At 46.2% G+C, this 12,182-nt stretch overlaps 2 protein-coding genes and 1 non-coding gene across 3 annotated transcripts; 1 reads left to right on the top strand and 2 right to left on the bottom strand.

The window, feature by feature from the left end:
* Positions 1-2,635: 2,635 nt before the first annotated feature.
* Positions 2,636-2,716, bottom strand: TRNAL-CAG (transfer RNA leucine (anticodon CAG)). Its single transcript has one exon. It is a non-coding gene; the product is annotated as a tRNA-Leu (tRNA).
* A 487-nt stretch (positions 2,717-3,203) lies between these two features.
* LOC123188378 (cysteine-rich receptor-like protein kinase 10) lies at positions 3,204-7,148 on the bottom strand. The gene is made up of 7 exons (XM_044600459.1): positions 6,233-7,148; positions 5,328-5,465; positions 4,837-4,970; positions 4,542-4,752; positions 4,201-4,438; positions 3,958-4,114; positions 3,204-3,873 (listed from the first exon to the last, which is right to left on the bottom strand). Exons 1-7 carry the CDS (start codon positions 7,089-7,091, stop codon positions 3,520-3,522), a joined length of 2,091 nt encoding a protein of 696 aa, XP_044456394.1. The 5' UTR covers positions 7,092-7,148; the 3' UTR covers positions 3,204-3,519.
* A 531-nt stretch (positions 7,149-7,679) lies between these two features.
* On the top strand, positions 7,680-11,221 carry LOC123188379 (cysteine-rich receptor-like protein kinase 6). Its single transcript, XM_044600460.1, has 7 exons — positions 7,680-8,591; positions 9,146-9,277; positions 9,514-9,638; positions 9,740-9,950; positions 10,055-10,292; positions 10,370-10,520; positions 10,607-11,221. Exons 1-7 carry the CDS (start codon positions 7,739-7,741, stop codon positions 10,937-10,939), a joined length of 2,043 nt encoding a protein of 680 aa, XP_044456395.1. The 5' UTR covers positions 7,680-7,738; the 3' UTR covers positions 10,940-11,221.
* Positions 11,222-12,182: the final 961 nt, after the last annotated feature.

Below are 12,182 nucleotides of genomic sequence, written 5' to 3'. Positions count from 1 at the left end.
GGGATTCGATCACGGAGGGCTTCTACATCAACACCATTGCCTCTTCGATGAAGCGTGAGTAGTTTACCTTAGACCTACGGGTCCGTAGCTAGTAGCTAGATGACTTCTTCTCTCATTTTGATTCTCAATACCATGTTCTCCTTTCTTGGATATCTATTCGATGTAATACTCTTTTGCGGTGTGTTTGCCGAGATCCGATGAATTGTGGATTTATGATCAGCTTATCTAAATATTATTTGAATCTCCTCTGAATTCTTATATGCATGATTTGATATCTTTGCAAGTCTCTTCGAACTATCGATTTGGTTTGTCAACTACATTGGTTTTCCTTACAATGGGAGAAGTGATTAGTTTTGGGTTCAATCTTGCGGTGCTCGATCCTAGTGACAGAAGGGGAAACGACACGTATTGTATTGTTTCCATCGAGGATAAAAAGATGGGGTTTTCATCATATTGTTTGAGTTAATTTCTCTACATCATGTCATCTTTCTTAAGGCGTTACTCCGTTCTTTATGAACTTAACACTCTAGATGCATGCTGGATAGTGGTCGATGTGTGCAGTAATAGTAGTAGATGCAGAATCGTTTCGGTCTACTTGACATGGACGTGATGCCTATATTCATGATCATTGCCTTAGATATCGTCATAACTTTGCGCTTTTCTATTAATTGCTCGGCAGTAATTTGTTCACCCACCGTAATATCTTCTATCTTGAGAGAAGCCTCTAGTGAAACCTATGGCCTCCGGGTCTATTTTTCATCATATAAGTTTCCGATCTACAATTTTGGTTTCCTATTTACTTTCTTTTGCAATCTTTTACTTTCCGTTCCATAAACCAAAAATACCAAAAATATTACTTTATCGTTTATCCATCTCTATCAGATCTCACTTTGCGAATAACCGTGAAGGGATTGACAACCCCTTTGTCGCGTCGGTTGCAAGTTGGTGTTTGTTTGTGCAGGTATTCGGTGGCTTGTCGCGTTGTCTCCTACTGGATTGATACCTTGGTTCTCAAAACTGAGGGAAATACTTACGCTATGCATCACTCTTTCCTCTTTAAGGGAAAAACCAAAGCAAGCTCAAGAGGTAGCACTTGCATGCAAAAAAAAATAGAAAAAATGAGCAAGCTACAGCCAGACCAGTGGATATGTATAACTGTATTTCACATCAGCATTGGCAAGAAGAATCACTTGCGCAACATTCTCATGAAAAAAATCGTCTCAAAATTCCCAAAGTAACATAAAAGGATGGGCTAGCTTACTTATGGTCAGTTGGCAGTAGAAGGATGTTCAGCTCCCGTGAGCCTGGACTCACTAGGAATTTCAAACCAAGTCAGAGCCTGCAAGGAGACAGGGGTGGATCTGCAATCTGGAGGTGGAGGTGATTCGCATGTTCTGGTGGTGGCGACTGAGGGGATGAACTGGTGAAGGTGGTGGTGTGTGACGCACGGGCTAGAGAAATTGCGTACGAAAAGCATCGGGGGGGCTTAGAGATCAGCGTGAGATGAACCGACGGAGATTGGTGGCGGCAATCGATTTGATGGAAGGCGGCTATGTGTTGTGGAATTCTCCAGAAGGGCGACTCATTTTTTTAGGTTTGGCGGGATCACATGGGTGGCGAATAAAGGAGATATGAGACGTTCGATCTAATAGAGTGGATGGCTACAGATGAATCTGTTCTGTCAATTGCGGGTAAGACATGCCAAAAGAAGGTTGATTCAAATATTCAAAAAAATTGTGTACTATAGCTGTAGAGACTACATGACTTAGAAACCTGCATGCTAAGCTCAAGCAATCAACACATCACGAGCCCAACTAATTTTCACAAGAACCAATGCAAAGGAGTAAAACCAACAAACACATCACAAGAACTAATTTTTGTAAGAACCAATGCAAGATCATATTTACCGTTTTCGTATTCATTTGATGTGGGCCATTTAATTCAAAAGATTGAAAAATAAAAATATACATATTTTAGCATATGGGCCACCAATTCAAAAAAAGAAAAAGAAAAAGAAAGTCAGGAATGGGATTTGAACCCACACCCACCTGTATCCTTTGTGTTTCTATGTATTTATATTTCCTATTTAAATCATACATACATATTCATATTCACATTTCGTATTTAGATCATTCATTCATGTTCATATTTTGTATTTAGTCGTATGTACTGTTTTCGTATTCATGTGATGTGGGCCATTTAATTCAAAAGATTGAAAAATAAAAATCTATGTATTTTAGCATATGGGCCATCAATTCAAAAAATAGGACAAAAAAAGTTAAAAGAAAAAGAAAATGTTTTCGTATTCATGTCATGTTCATATTTTGTATTTAGTCGTATGTACTGTTTTAGTATTCATGTGATGTGGGCCATTTAATTCAAAAGATTGAAAAATAAAAATCTACGTAATTTAGCATATGGGCCATCAATTCAAAAAATAGGACAAAAAAGTTAAAAAGAAAAAGAAAATGTTTTCGTATTCATGTCATGTTCATTTTTTGTATTTAGTCGTATGTACTGTTTTCGTATTCATGTGCTGTGGGCCATTTAATTCAAAAGATTGAAAAATAAAAATCTACATATTTTAGTACATCAATTCAAAAAATAGGACAAAAAGGTTAAAAGAAAAAGAAAATGTCAAGAGTGGGATTTGAACCCACGCCCTTTCGGACCAGTACCTGAAACTGGCGCCTTAGACCAACTCGGCCATCTTGACTACATGTACAACTTGCAACAATTTGCTTATTAATTAGGTTACCTCGGCAAATCTGGACTATGTGCGCAACGATCGCGAAAATGAATCTTCACCTGTCCAGTCCACTGGGCTCACCAACAGTTATTCTCGGCTTTCTAACGCTTGTGGCCTCTGTTCAGACAATTTAGGGCTCCTTTGATTCAAAGGAATTGTATAGGATTTTTGAAGGATTTGAACCCTTAGGAATTTTTCATGTGATGCTCGTTTGATTCGTAGGATTGGCATCCATAAAAAATTTCTATAGGATCCATTTGTACTACATTTTGAAGGAAAATTTCCATCCACTCAAACTTTTTTGTAGAATTTCTTTGTTTTTCCTGCGCTATCAAACATTCTTTCAAATCCTATAGGATATTGTGGGACATGCCATTCTATTCCTGCATTTTTCCTATTCCTTTATTTTAACAATCCTGCGAATCAAAGAGGCCCTTAACTTCGATTTGCCAGGTTTAGTACAACAAAACTGAACTTCGATTTGCCAGGTTTACTACAACAAAACTGAACTTCGATTTGCTATGAAGTGGTCTTGCTGTCCCTGAAGCAAGTGCAGTCCCTAAGTGACTGATTAGAACAAAGAAAATATAGTACCACTAACATTCTCTGATAAAAATACTACTAGTAAGCCGTGAAACATTATCGCAAGCTAGTACAACCACCATAGATAATGATCCAGGAGATTAACTGATTAAGTTATTACAAGCAGGTTCAGGACTATATATGCGATGGAGACGGCGAGTTTGTCTTGGGTTTAACCTACGCGCTCATCATCTTGGTTCGATCTCCGTGAGTGACACCTCGTTCGGCGACGGCGACATCGCTGCCTGGGGCTTGCTGTCCCCGGTGGACTGGGATCCCCCTGGATACGCACCCGAGTACATGCCCGAGAAACCCTCCATGTCGTCGACGCAGAACGTCGGCCTCGACGGCGCCTGCAGAGACACGGTGCTGCTGCTGAGCATGACGTTCACCGCCGACATCGTGGGCCGGTCGGCGGGGCTGTCCTGGACGCACAGCAGGCCGATGTTGACCAGCTTCAGCATCTGGCCTCCAGGCGAACGGCCGCCGAGGGACGGATCCACCAGCTTCTCGACTGTTCCGCTAGTCCAGTGCTCCCATACCTGCATGCATGTGCCAAGAATGTTGCGACAGTTTTGTGTCATATATAATCTTGAGGAGCAGAAATCAGAAGTAGTACTACTCACGAGGCTTAAGAGGTCAAGGGATGGCTCCGAGTCCGGGCTAGCGAAGCTGCTGTTCTTCCTCCCCGTGACGATCTCCAGGAGCAGCACGCCGAAACTGAAGGCGTCCGACTTGACCGAATACTGCCCGCGCATCGCGTACTCCGGCGCCATGTATCCGCTGCGTGCAACACGAGCCAAATCGTCGTGTAAATAAACGTCTACGCATTGGCTAGTAGTACTAAACGAAATGCTGTGCGTGCTTACTACGTTCCGGCGATGTGGCTGGTGACGGCCTGCGACTGATCCCAGCCGAACAGCTTCGCCAGCCCGAAGTCCGAGATCTTGGGGTTGCAGTCCGAGTCCAGGAGCACATTGCTGGCCTTGAGGTCCCGGTGGACGATCCTCAGCTGGGAGTCCTCGTGGAGGTACTGCAGGCCCCGGGCAACCCCGTTCACGATCTTGAGCCGCTTCCCCCAGTCCAGGTCCCTGCTTTTCCCTGCATCTGCCAACGGAACAACCAGGAAACGACCATCAGAACCCGGAGCCAGTACGTGACACCTACTGCTCCGGTTCGAAGAGAACTGATGGAACGTAGTACGTAGTACCGAAGAGAACGGTGTCGAGGCTCCGGTTGGGCATGTACTCGTACACGAGCAGCTTCTCCTGTCCTTCCAGGCAAACGCCAAGGAGCCTCACAAGGTTCTTGTGCTGAAGCTTAGCGACCAGAACCAGCTCTGTTTTCAGCTCTTCTATCCCTTGCGTGGAGCTCTGTGACAGCCTCTTCACGGCTATCTCTTCACCTTCAGAGAGGACACCCTGTGCAATCCGGCCAACAAAGATGTGAACAACCAACCAACATGAAATTTGCGTAATACCACTATATGAATGTTTGATTGGCACCTTGTAAACCGCACCGAACCCTCCTTCCCCAAGCTTGTTGCTCTCGGCGAAGTTATCTGTTGCAGCCCGCAGCGTCGATAGATCAAGTAGGAGGGAATCGATGCTTTGGATGTCATCTGGATTAGTAGCTGAATCTGTAGCAACAAGGAGGGTGCACAATGATCAGCGTATAACTGAAATGCAGTCAATTGAGCATGAGTGGTTCCGGTAGTTAGAATGTTTGCTTTTCAGCTAGTGCGAGTGCATCATTGGTTGAATCGCTGGTGCGTGTTTAACTAATACTCCCTCTGTAAAGAAATATAAGAGCATTTTGATCACTACTTTAGTGATCTAAACACTCTTATATTTCTTTACGGAGGGAGTACAGTATTAAGAGACCATCATGAACTTGGACTTTGAGTAAATTTAGGTAACCAGTGAATCACCATTCCCCTGCTGCTAGGCCAGTTGATAAATTGACGGTGTTAAGAGTAGAGGGGCTAGTGGCTTACATGGTAGTGGTACTGACGGCTTTCTTTCTGCCGGTTTTCTCCTCCTCCAGAAGCAAACGCACGTTGAAATGAGAAGCAGTGCAGCAACTATAGGTAGTGTGATGGCCAAGATCAATCCTGTCCTATTTCTTCTTCCTTCTGCAAACAAATGATGTGAATTTCAGACAAGGCGCACATCAGTCATAGTGTAGTTCAGACTGCAGAGAAGTGTTCCACCCATAGTAGCCGGAAACGGGGAACGGTGGGCCGTCCCTCGATCCGGATTCATCGATCCGGAATCAGATTCAGGAACAAGGGTCGATTCGGTAAGATTCGATGCGGATTCGGTGTTTCCGCAGCTGGATCGTCGATTCAGGTTCGGCGACTCGATAGTCTTGGTTCTTGAATCGATCGAGTAAGCAAAAGGTCAGCCATATCAATCACGAACTCCTCGTTTTAATTTCTGCCCCGTTCTTTTCCACTCCTCTAAATAACTCCTTATTCTGCTCTCCAATTACTCCAAGGCTGCTAATAAATTTTCCATTGGGAAGGAGATAATATATTTTAGTCTTCATGAATCGACGATGCAGCCAGTTCCCTGTATAAGTACTCCCTCGGTCCCTCCCAGCCAGTTGCTCCCCGCACCCGTAAAGATTCACGTTCCTCGTTCCATGGTACCATACCGTATTCATTGTACCGAAATTGATTGGATCGCGTTTCCGTTTTAGAAAAATCGTTCTAGAGATGTATACCCTCACTGTACCCTATTTTTTCCGGCCCCGACTCTCGTTCCCCGTTCCCGTTCCTCGTTCCCATCGTACCGGAAACATGGCAACTATGGTTCCACCATCCAAGTGACTCCAATCAAGCACGAAAGAACAGCAATCATATGCGCCTGAAGAGTCACTTTTGTTTCAGAAACTCACCTTCTTCGGCCGCCGCTGGCGCTGGCGCCGGTGCAGGAGGCAGCACGTCCGGGAGTTGCAGCAGTGGGCGTCCAGAGAAGGAGTAGGTCTCGAACCGGAAGTTGCATCGCACGCCGAAGACTCTCCCGCCCGGCTTCCCCACGAAGTACTGCGGGGTAAACTTCTCGATTATGTCCCTGAGGCAGGTCCGGCAGTCGTCCGCCGCCATGTCCGGCGTGCACTGCGCCAGCGAGTAAATCTTGGGGTACGTCGCGTCGTACCCCTCCTCCCCCGTGCCGAACCGCCGGGTCGGGTCCCCGGCGGCATAGTCGGCGGTGGCGTTGACGAGCCGGCCGGAGGCGGCGTCGAACGCCGCCGCCGCCGCGCCCGCGGTGACGTTGTTGCCGTTGAACGCGACGAACCTGCCGCTGTTGTCGGTGACGTTGGCCAGGAAGTCGTGGGCGGAGTAGCGGAGGATGCAGGGGTCGTCGAACATGGTGGCGCGCCGGTTGAAGGCGCAGAGCTGCTGCGCGTTCCGGAAGGCGGCGGCGACGCAGGCCGCGCAGGAGGAGGCATTGGTGTCGCCGCGGCAGAGCGCGAGCGCGTAGACGGCGTCCGGCGCGGCGCCGGCGGAGCCCTTGGCGAAGAGCGCCGGGGACGCGGAGGCGTTCCTGGGGAGGCCGCCGGCGAGGGCGCGTATGTTGGCCTGGTAGGCGCTGCCCTCCGTGTAGTTCCCGGCGGCGGCGTCGCAGAGCTGCCACGGCAGCGGCTGCGCGCCGGCGAGCGGCGCGTTGAGGAACGCGAGGAGGAGGAGGAGGGCGGCGGCGAGTTGGTAACGGAGAGCAAGACTGCGTCGCATGCGCATGGCCGCCATCGCCATGGAGTTGAGCTGCTGGGTGCTATCGCGGAGTAGAGGTACAGTACGGGCGTACTGGTAGTTTCCAAGTAAATAGAAGTGTGGATTTTCCACGGCCGACGCTGACGATCGAACTGTTGCTGCCTTGGCGCAGCAGCTGATGGCGAAAGGAGTAGGATGAGTAGAGTGAGGTCGTGATCTGATACGGTTAGGTCGCGTGGCGCATGGTGGAATTGGTCAATTGAGGTGGCTTGACCATTTGTTTCTTTGGCCTTTTTCTGCGTCAGGTGTTCTAGATAGCTACGGCGCTCTGGACTACTGGTCAGTGTCAAGATCAACATAGAAAACTTGGAAAAATGCTCTCAAATAAACTGTATAGTAGCGCCAGGATGGTTCGCAATTACGTATTCGGTTACAAATTCTTTTCATCAACAGATAAAACTTGAAGAAACATCAAATCAAGGTGAAATGGCTGCTCACCATTAGCTGTCAGGTCAGATGGTCGCCACAGTAGCAGTCAACAAATGCTTTCCCCCGGTCAACCCCTCCGACCCCACCTGCCAATGATACACGGACCGACACCCGAACAACCCCTTCTCCTTTTGATTTCCTTTTTGTTTTTGTTTTTGTACAGTTTACCGACGCAGTGAGCCACCGCTGGCGGGATTGCCATGGCCAAACCCCACCGCTGCTTCTCCCCGTACCTCGCCGGCGTCGCTGCGACCTTCCTCCTCTCCATCCTCCACGCGCCACTCGCCGCCGCCGATGACGAGCCGCCTCCGTGGCCGATCTGCGGGCCCTATCCCCCCAGCAGCAACTACACGCAGAACACCACCTACCGGGCCAACATCGATCTTCTCTCCGCCACCCTCCCCAGGAACGCCTCCTTGTCTCCAGCCTTCTACGCCACCGGAGACGTCGGCGACGTGCCGGACATCGTCTACGGCCAGGCGCTCTGCCGCGGCGACGTCGCCAACGCCTCCGCCTGCGAGGCCTGCGTCGCGGCCGCCTTCCGCGGCGCGCGGCGGGCGTGCCCGCTCTACAAGGACGTCATCATCTTCTACGACCTCTGCCAGCTCCGCTTCTCCAACCGCAACTTCCTCCTCGACGACGACTACCTCGTCACAACCTACACGCTCCTGCGCTCCCGGGTCGTGGCCACGCCGGCGTTCGACGCCGCCGTCGGGCTGCTCCTCAACGCCACCGCAGACCACGCGGTGGAGGACTCCTCCAGGAGGTTCGGCACGGGGGAGGAGGGCTTCGGCGACAGGAGGAACACCACGATTTACGCGCTGGCGCAGTGCGCGCAGGAAAAGACGGCGGACGTCTGCCGGAGCTGCCTCAGCATCATAATTGGGCAGCTGCCCAACTTGTTCAGAGGCAGGACAGGAGGGGGCATGTTCGGGGTGTGGTGCAACTTCCGGTACGAGGTGTACCCTTTCTTCCCCGGCCGTCCGCTGGTGCAGCTTCCGCAGTTCGTAGAGAGCCCGCCTGCTTCCGCGCCACCGGTGACCGGAGGGGAAGGTGAGTTGGCTGTAAGAAGGGAAATCATTTCCTCCCAAGTTTTTTTCTGCAGTTATAAAATCTGAATTTTATTGGTTCTTTGATGTGCAATGGCGTGCATATGTAAGAACATGCAACAACAAATGATTACGTTTAGGAATAAGGGGGAGTTCCTCTCGACTTTCTGTGAAAAAAACAGGATTTAATCAGTAACAGAATTATCCTGATATAGATTCTGAATCAGTTAACACCACCGGCTTGTTCCATTCCTGCTCATCATAAGACATGAATCAAGGCTTCGTCAGAGTACTTGAGGTGTCAGTTATAGAATTGCTCAACTATATTTATATACATGTGCAAACTAGCTAACTAATTGCCAGTGTGATGCAAATACAAAAACAACATGACCCTTAAATACAGACAATCTTGCAAATGGTTTCTGTGCTCTGAAACTCACAAGGTTTTCTTAGGAAAATCCTACTCCCTCCGATCCATATTAATATATGTACTACAAGATTCCGATTGACGTTATAACTAACAAGTATACCGTCTTGATGGTATATATTTACTTGCAGAGAAAAAGAGAAATAGTGCAGGTAAAGTTCTAGCTATTCTGATGCCTACAATTGCTGTGATATTGTCCATCGCTGTGGTGTACTTTTTCTGTTGGAGGAAGAGAAGACCAGAAGAAGATGCGTATCTACCTTGTAAGGCCTCTTAAGCACTTTAAACTATGGAATAATAGCCAGTCAAGTGATGACTCAATTGATTATCCATCAGATGGTGATTAAATCAGTGCATAGTAGAACTTGTTTAGTATGTTATCACTTTCTTAAATCTTAATACCAAAGGTTATCCGTACATTGGAGCAGAATCGTATATTTCGTAAAGAGCTCAAAACCTTGTTTTTCATCATTGTCTACTTATTCTTCAACATATTCAGCTACCTCAGATGATATTCAACACATCGATTCGCTTCTTCTCGATCTAGCAACACTGAGAATTGCCACCGATGACTTTGACAACAGCAAAATGCTTGGTAAAGGAGGGTTTGGTATGGTTTATAAGGTACAGAACTACACAATGTATAGCTTATGTTTCGGGGGGAGAAAAAGTGGCTTTGTCAGTTATGTTTTTTTGCAGAGGACTAAGTATCTTTACTTTGACAGGGAGTCCTACCTGACGGTGAAGAAATAGCCGTGAAAAGGCTTGGTCAGACTTCCAGACAAGGAATAGGAGAGCTGAAGAGTGAACTGGTTCTGGTTGCCAAGCTTCACCACAAGAATCTTGTGAGACTTGTTGGTGTTTGCTTGGAAGAGCAAGAGAAAATACTTGTTTATGAATATATGCCCAATAGAAGCCTTGATATGATTCTTTTTGGTAAGATTTTCTCGCTAATATTTTTTTCTTTTTTGCTTTGAAATTTTATTCACGTAACTAATAGTAAAATCTATGCTACAATGATACACTTGTTTGAACCACAGATTCTGAAAAAAACAAAGAGCTAGACTGGGGAAAGCGGTTCAAGATAATCAATGGAATCGCTCGAGGCTTGCAATACCTCCACGAAGATTCTCAACTGAAGATAGTTCACCGAGACCTCAAAGCGAGCAATGTACTACTAGATGTCGATTACAATCCTAAAATTTCCGACTTCGGCTTAGCGAAGATATTCGGAGGGGATCAGTCAGAAGATGTGACTCGTCGTATCGCCGGCACATAGTAAGCATGTCGAGTACATTTTGTCTGACAAAACACCAAGTTTTTAGTCGGGTTGTAAGGTTCTGTTTCTGTCACAGCGGATACATGGCCCCGGAGTACGCCATGCGCGGTCAGTATTCCGTCAAGTCGGACGTGTTCAGCTTCGGCGTCTTGGTCCTGGAGATCATCACAGGGAGAAGAAACAGTGGCTCATATAACACTGAGCAAGACGTGGATCTTTTGAATCTTGTGAGCACCTGAAGCCTGTCCGTAAACTCTGCACGCAGCCAGCTTCTGGTAACAATGTCTGAATACCCTTGCAAAATTTGCTGCAGGTATGGGAGCACTGGACCCGGGGAAACGTCGTCGAGTTGATGGATCCATCCCTGAGCAACCACCCTCCCGTCGACCAGGTGCTCAAGTGCATCCACGTCGGGCTCCTGTGCGTGCAGAGGAAACGGGCGAGCAGGCCGACGATGTCGTCGGTGAATATCATGTTCAGCAGCCACACCGTCCGTCTCCCTTCTCTGTCCAGGCCGGCATTCTGCATCCAGGAGGTCAGTGTCAGTGAAACCTCGACTGCCTATTCGGAAGCATATCCGCTCACGGAAAATTCAACTGTGATGTCTTCGAACCAAGTGTCAATCACGGAGCTTTCGCCAAGATGAGTCCTGTATAGTTTGAAGCAGTTAACTGAACCAGCTGTGTATAGTGTTTCTTACGGTACAGTATGTCAGTATCTTAACTTGTTGGAAATGATCTTGGGAGGAGGAAGAGGCCCTGCTGTATCGGTGTCTATTACTGAATCTTTGCAATGTGGATGTAAGTAGAACTGCTAAGATGCTATTAATAGGGATTGCAACTGGCAAGAGTGGGGAACAAAAGTCATGGTAAAGCTGATGTATGGCGTGATAGATTATAAAGAATGCCAATTTTTCTGCTCAACTAAATTATTACAACGGGATGTACATATTCTGGTACTTTAGTCTGTGATTTATGTGCACATATTAATGTGATTGTGTAAATAAATGCTTTATCAAATCTTGCACGTGATTTATCTACCTAAATAAATTTATAATTTTATTTGATAAGAACCATAATTTTATTTGGTATAAGTCAATAAAATGCGGACAGTTAGGACGTTTTGAAGAAAAAACGGTGAAAAACCTAGGAAGGAAAATTTCAAAACGAAGAGAAGGTGGGGAACATACGTGAAGATGAAAAAAAAATTCAAAACAAAGAGAGGGCAGGGAACATACGTAAAGTTGAACGACGCGTGTTCGGCCTAAAAGGGCACTTACTATATTTTAAATAATATAGAACAATGCATGTGCGTTGCAGCGGGATATAAATATTCTAGTACATTAGTTTGTGATTTACTGTCAATAACAATGCGATTGTGTAAATAAATTTTCATCAAATTCTGCTCGTGAATTACCTTATATTTTGATTAGAAGTTTGATAAGTAAATTAAAATGGTATTGATTCAGAATGTAAGTAATTAAGATAATTGATTATCATATACAATGGAAGGTTGGACGAATGGGTGGTGGAAAAAATGGTGAAACGGAAATCTTACGTTTTTTTAAGTAGTATAAGTAGTAGAGATACATGTGCGTTGCAGTGGGATATAAATATTTTAGTGCGTTAGTTTGTGATTTACCTGTCAATAACAACGCGATTGTGTAAATAAATGTTCATCAAATTCTGCTCGTGAATTACCTTATATTTTGATTAGAAGTTTGATAATGGGATTGATTCAGAAGATAAGTAAATTAAGATGATTGATTATCATGTAAATGAAAAGTTGGACGAAGGGGTGATGGGAAAAAGGTAAAATGGGGATCTTACATTATTTTTAAGTAGTAAAGATAAGTAAAGATAGAGATATATGAGGATGCCAGCCTTTTC

This window comes from Triticum aestivum, chromosome 2A, assembly GCF_018294505.1.
Source record: "Triticum aestivum cultivar Chinese Spring chromosome 2A, IWGSC CS RefSeq v2.1, whole genome shotgun sequence".
Lineage (NCBI taxonomy): Eukaryota > Viridiplantae > Streptophyta > Magnoliopsida > Poales > Poaceae > Triticum > Triticum aestivum.
The sequence above is the reverse complement of the archived record's forward strand: the minus strand, read 5'-3'. Positions and strand labels throughout refer to the sequence as shown.

What these genes read in the sequence shown, in the direction of transcription:
- LOC123188378 (XM_044600459.1), bottom strand. Translation starts at nt 7,091, where the DNA reads ATGGCGATGGCGGCCATGCGCATGCGACGCAGTCTTGCTCTCCGTTAC. An exon ending in GCCAGCGGCGGCCGAAGAAG is followed by an intron (nt 5,466 to 6,232) that starts GTGAGTTTCTGA and finishes ATTTGTTTGCAG; the next exon opens with AAGGAAGAAGAAATAGGACA. An exon ending in CCCTTGACCTCTTAAGCCTC is followed by an intron (nt 3,874 to 3,957) that starts GTGAGTAGTACT and finishes ACATGCATGCAG; the next exon opens with GTATGGGAGCACTGGACTAG.
- LOC123188379 (XM_044600460.1), top strand. Translation starts at nt 7,739, where the DNA reads ATGGCCAAACCCCACCGCTGCTTCTCCCCGTACCTCGCCGGCGTCGCT. An exon ending in AGAAGATGCGTATCTACCTT is followed by an intron (nt 9,278 to 9,513) that starts GTAAGGCCTCTT and finishes CAACATATTCAG; the next exon opens with CTACCTCAGATGATATTCAA. An exon ending in GGTTTGGTATGGTTTATAAG is followed by an intron (nt 9,639 to 9,739) that starts GTACAGAACTAC and finishes TTACTTTGACAG; the next exon opens with GGAGTCCTACCTGACGGTGA.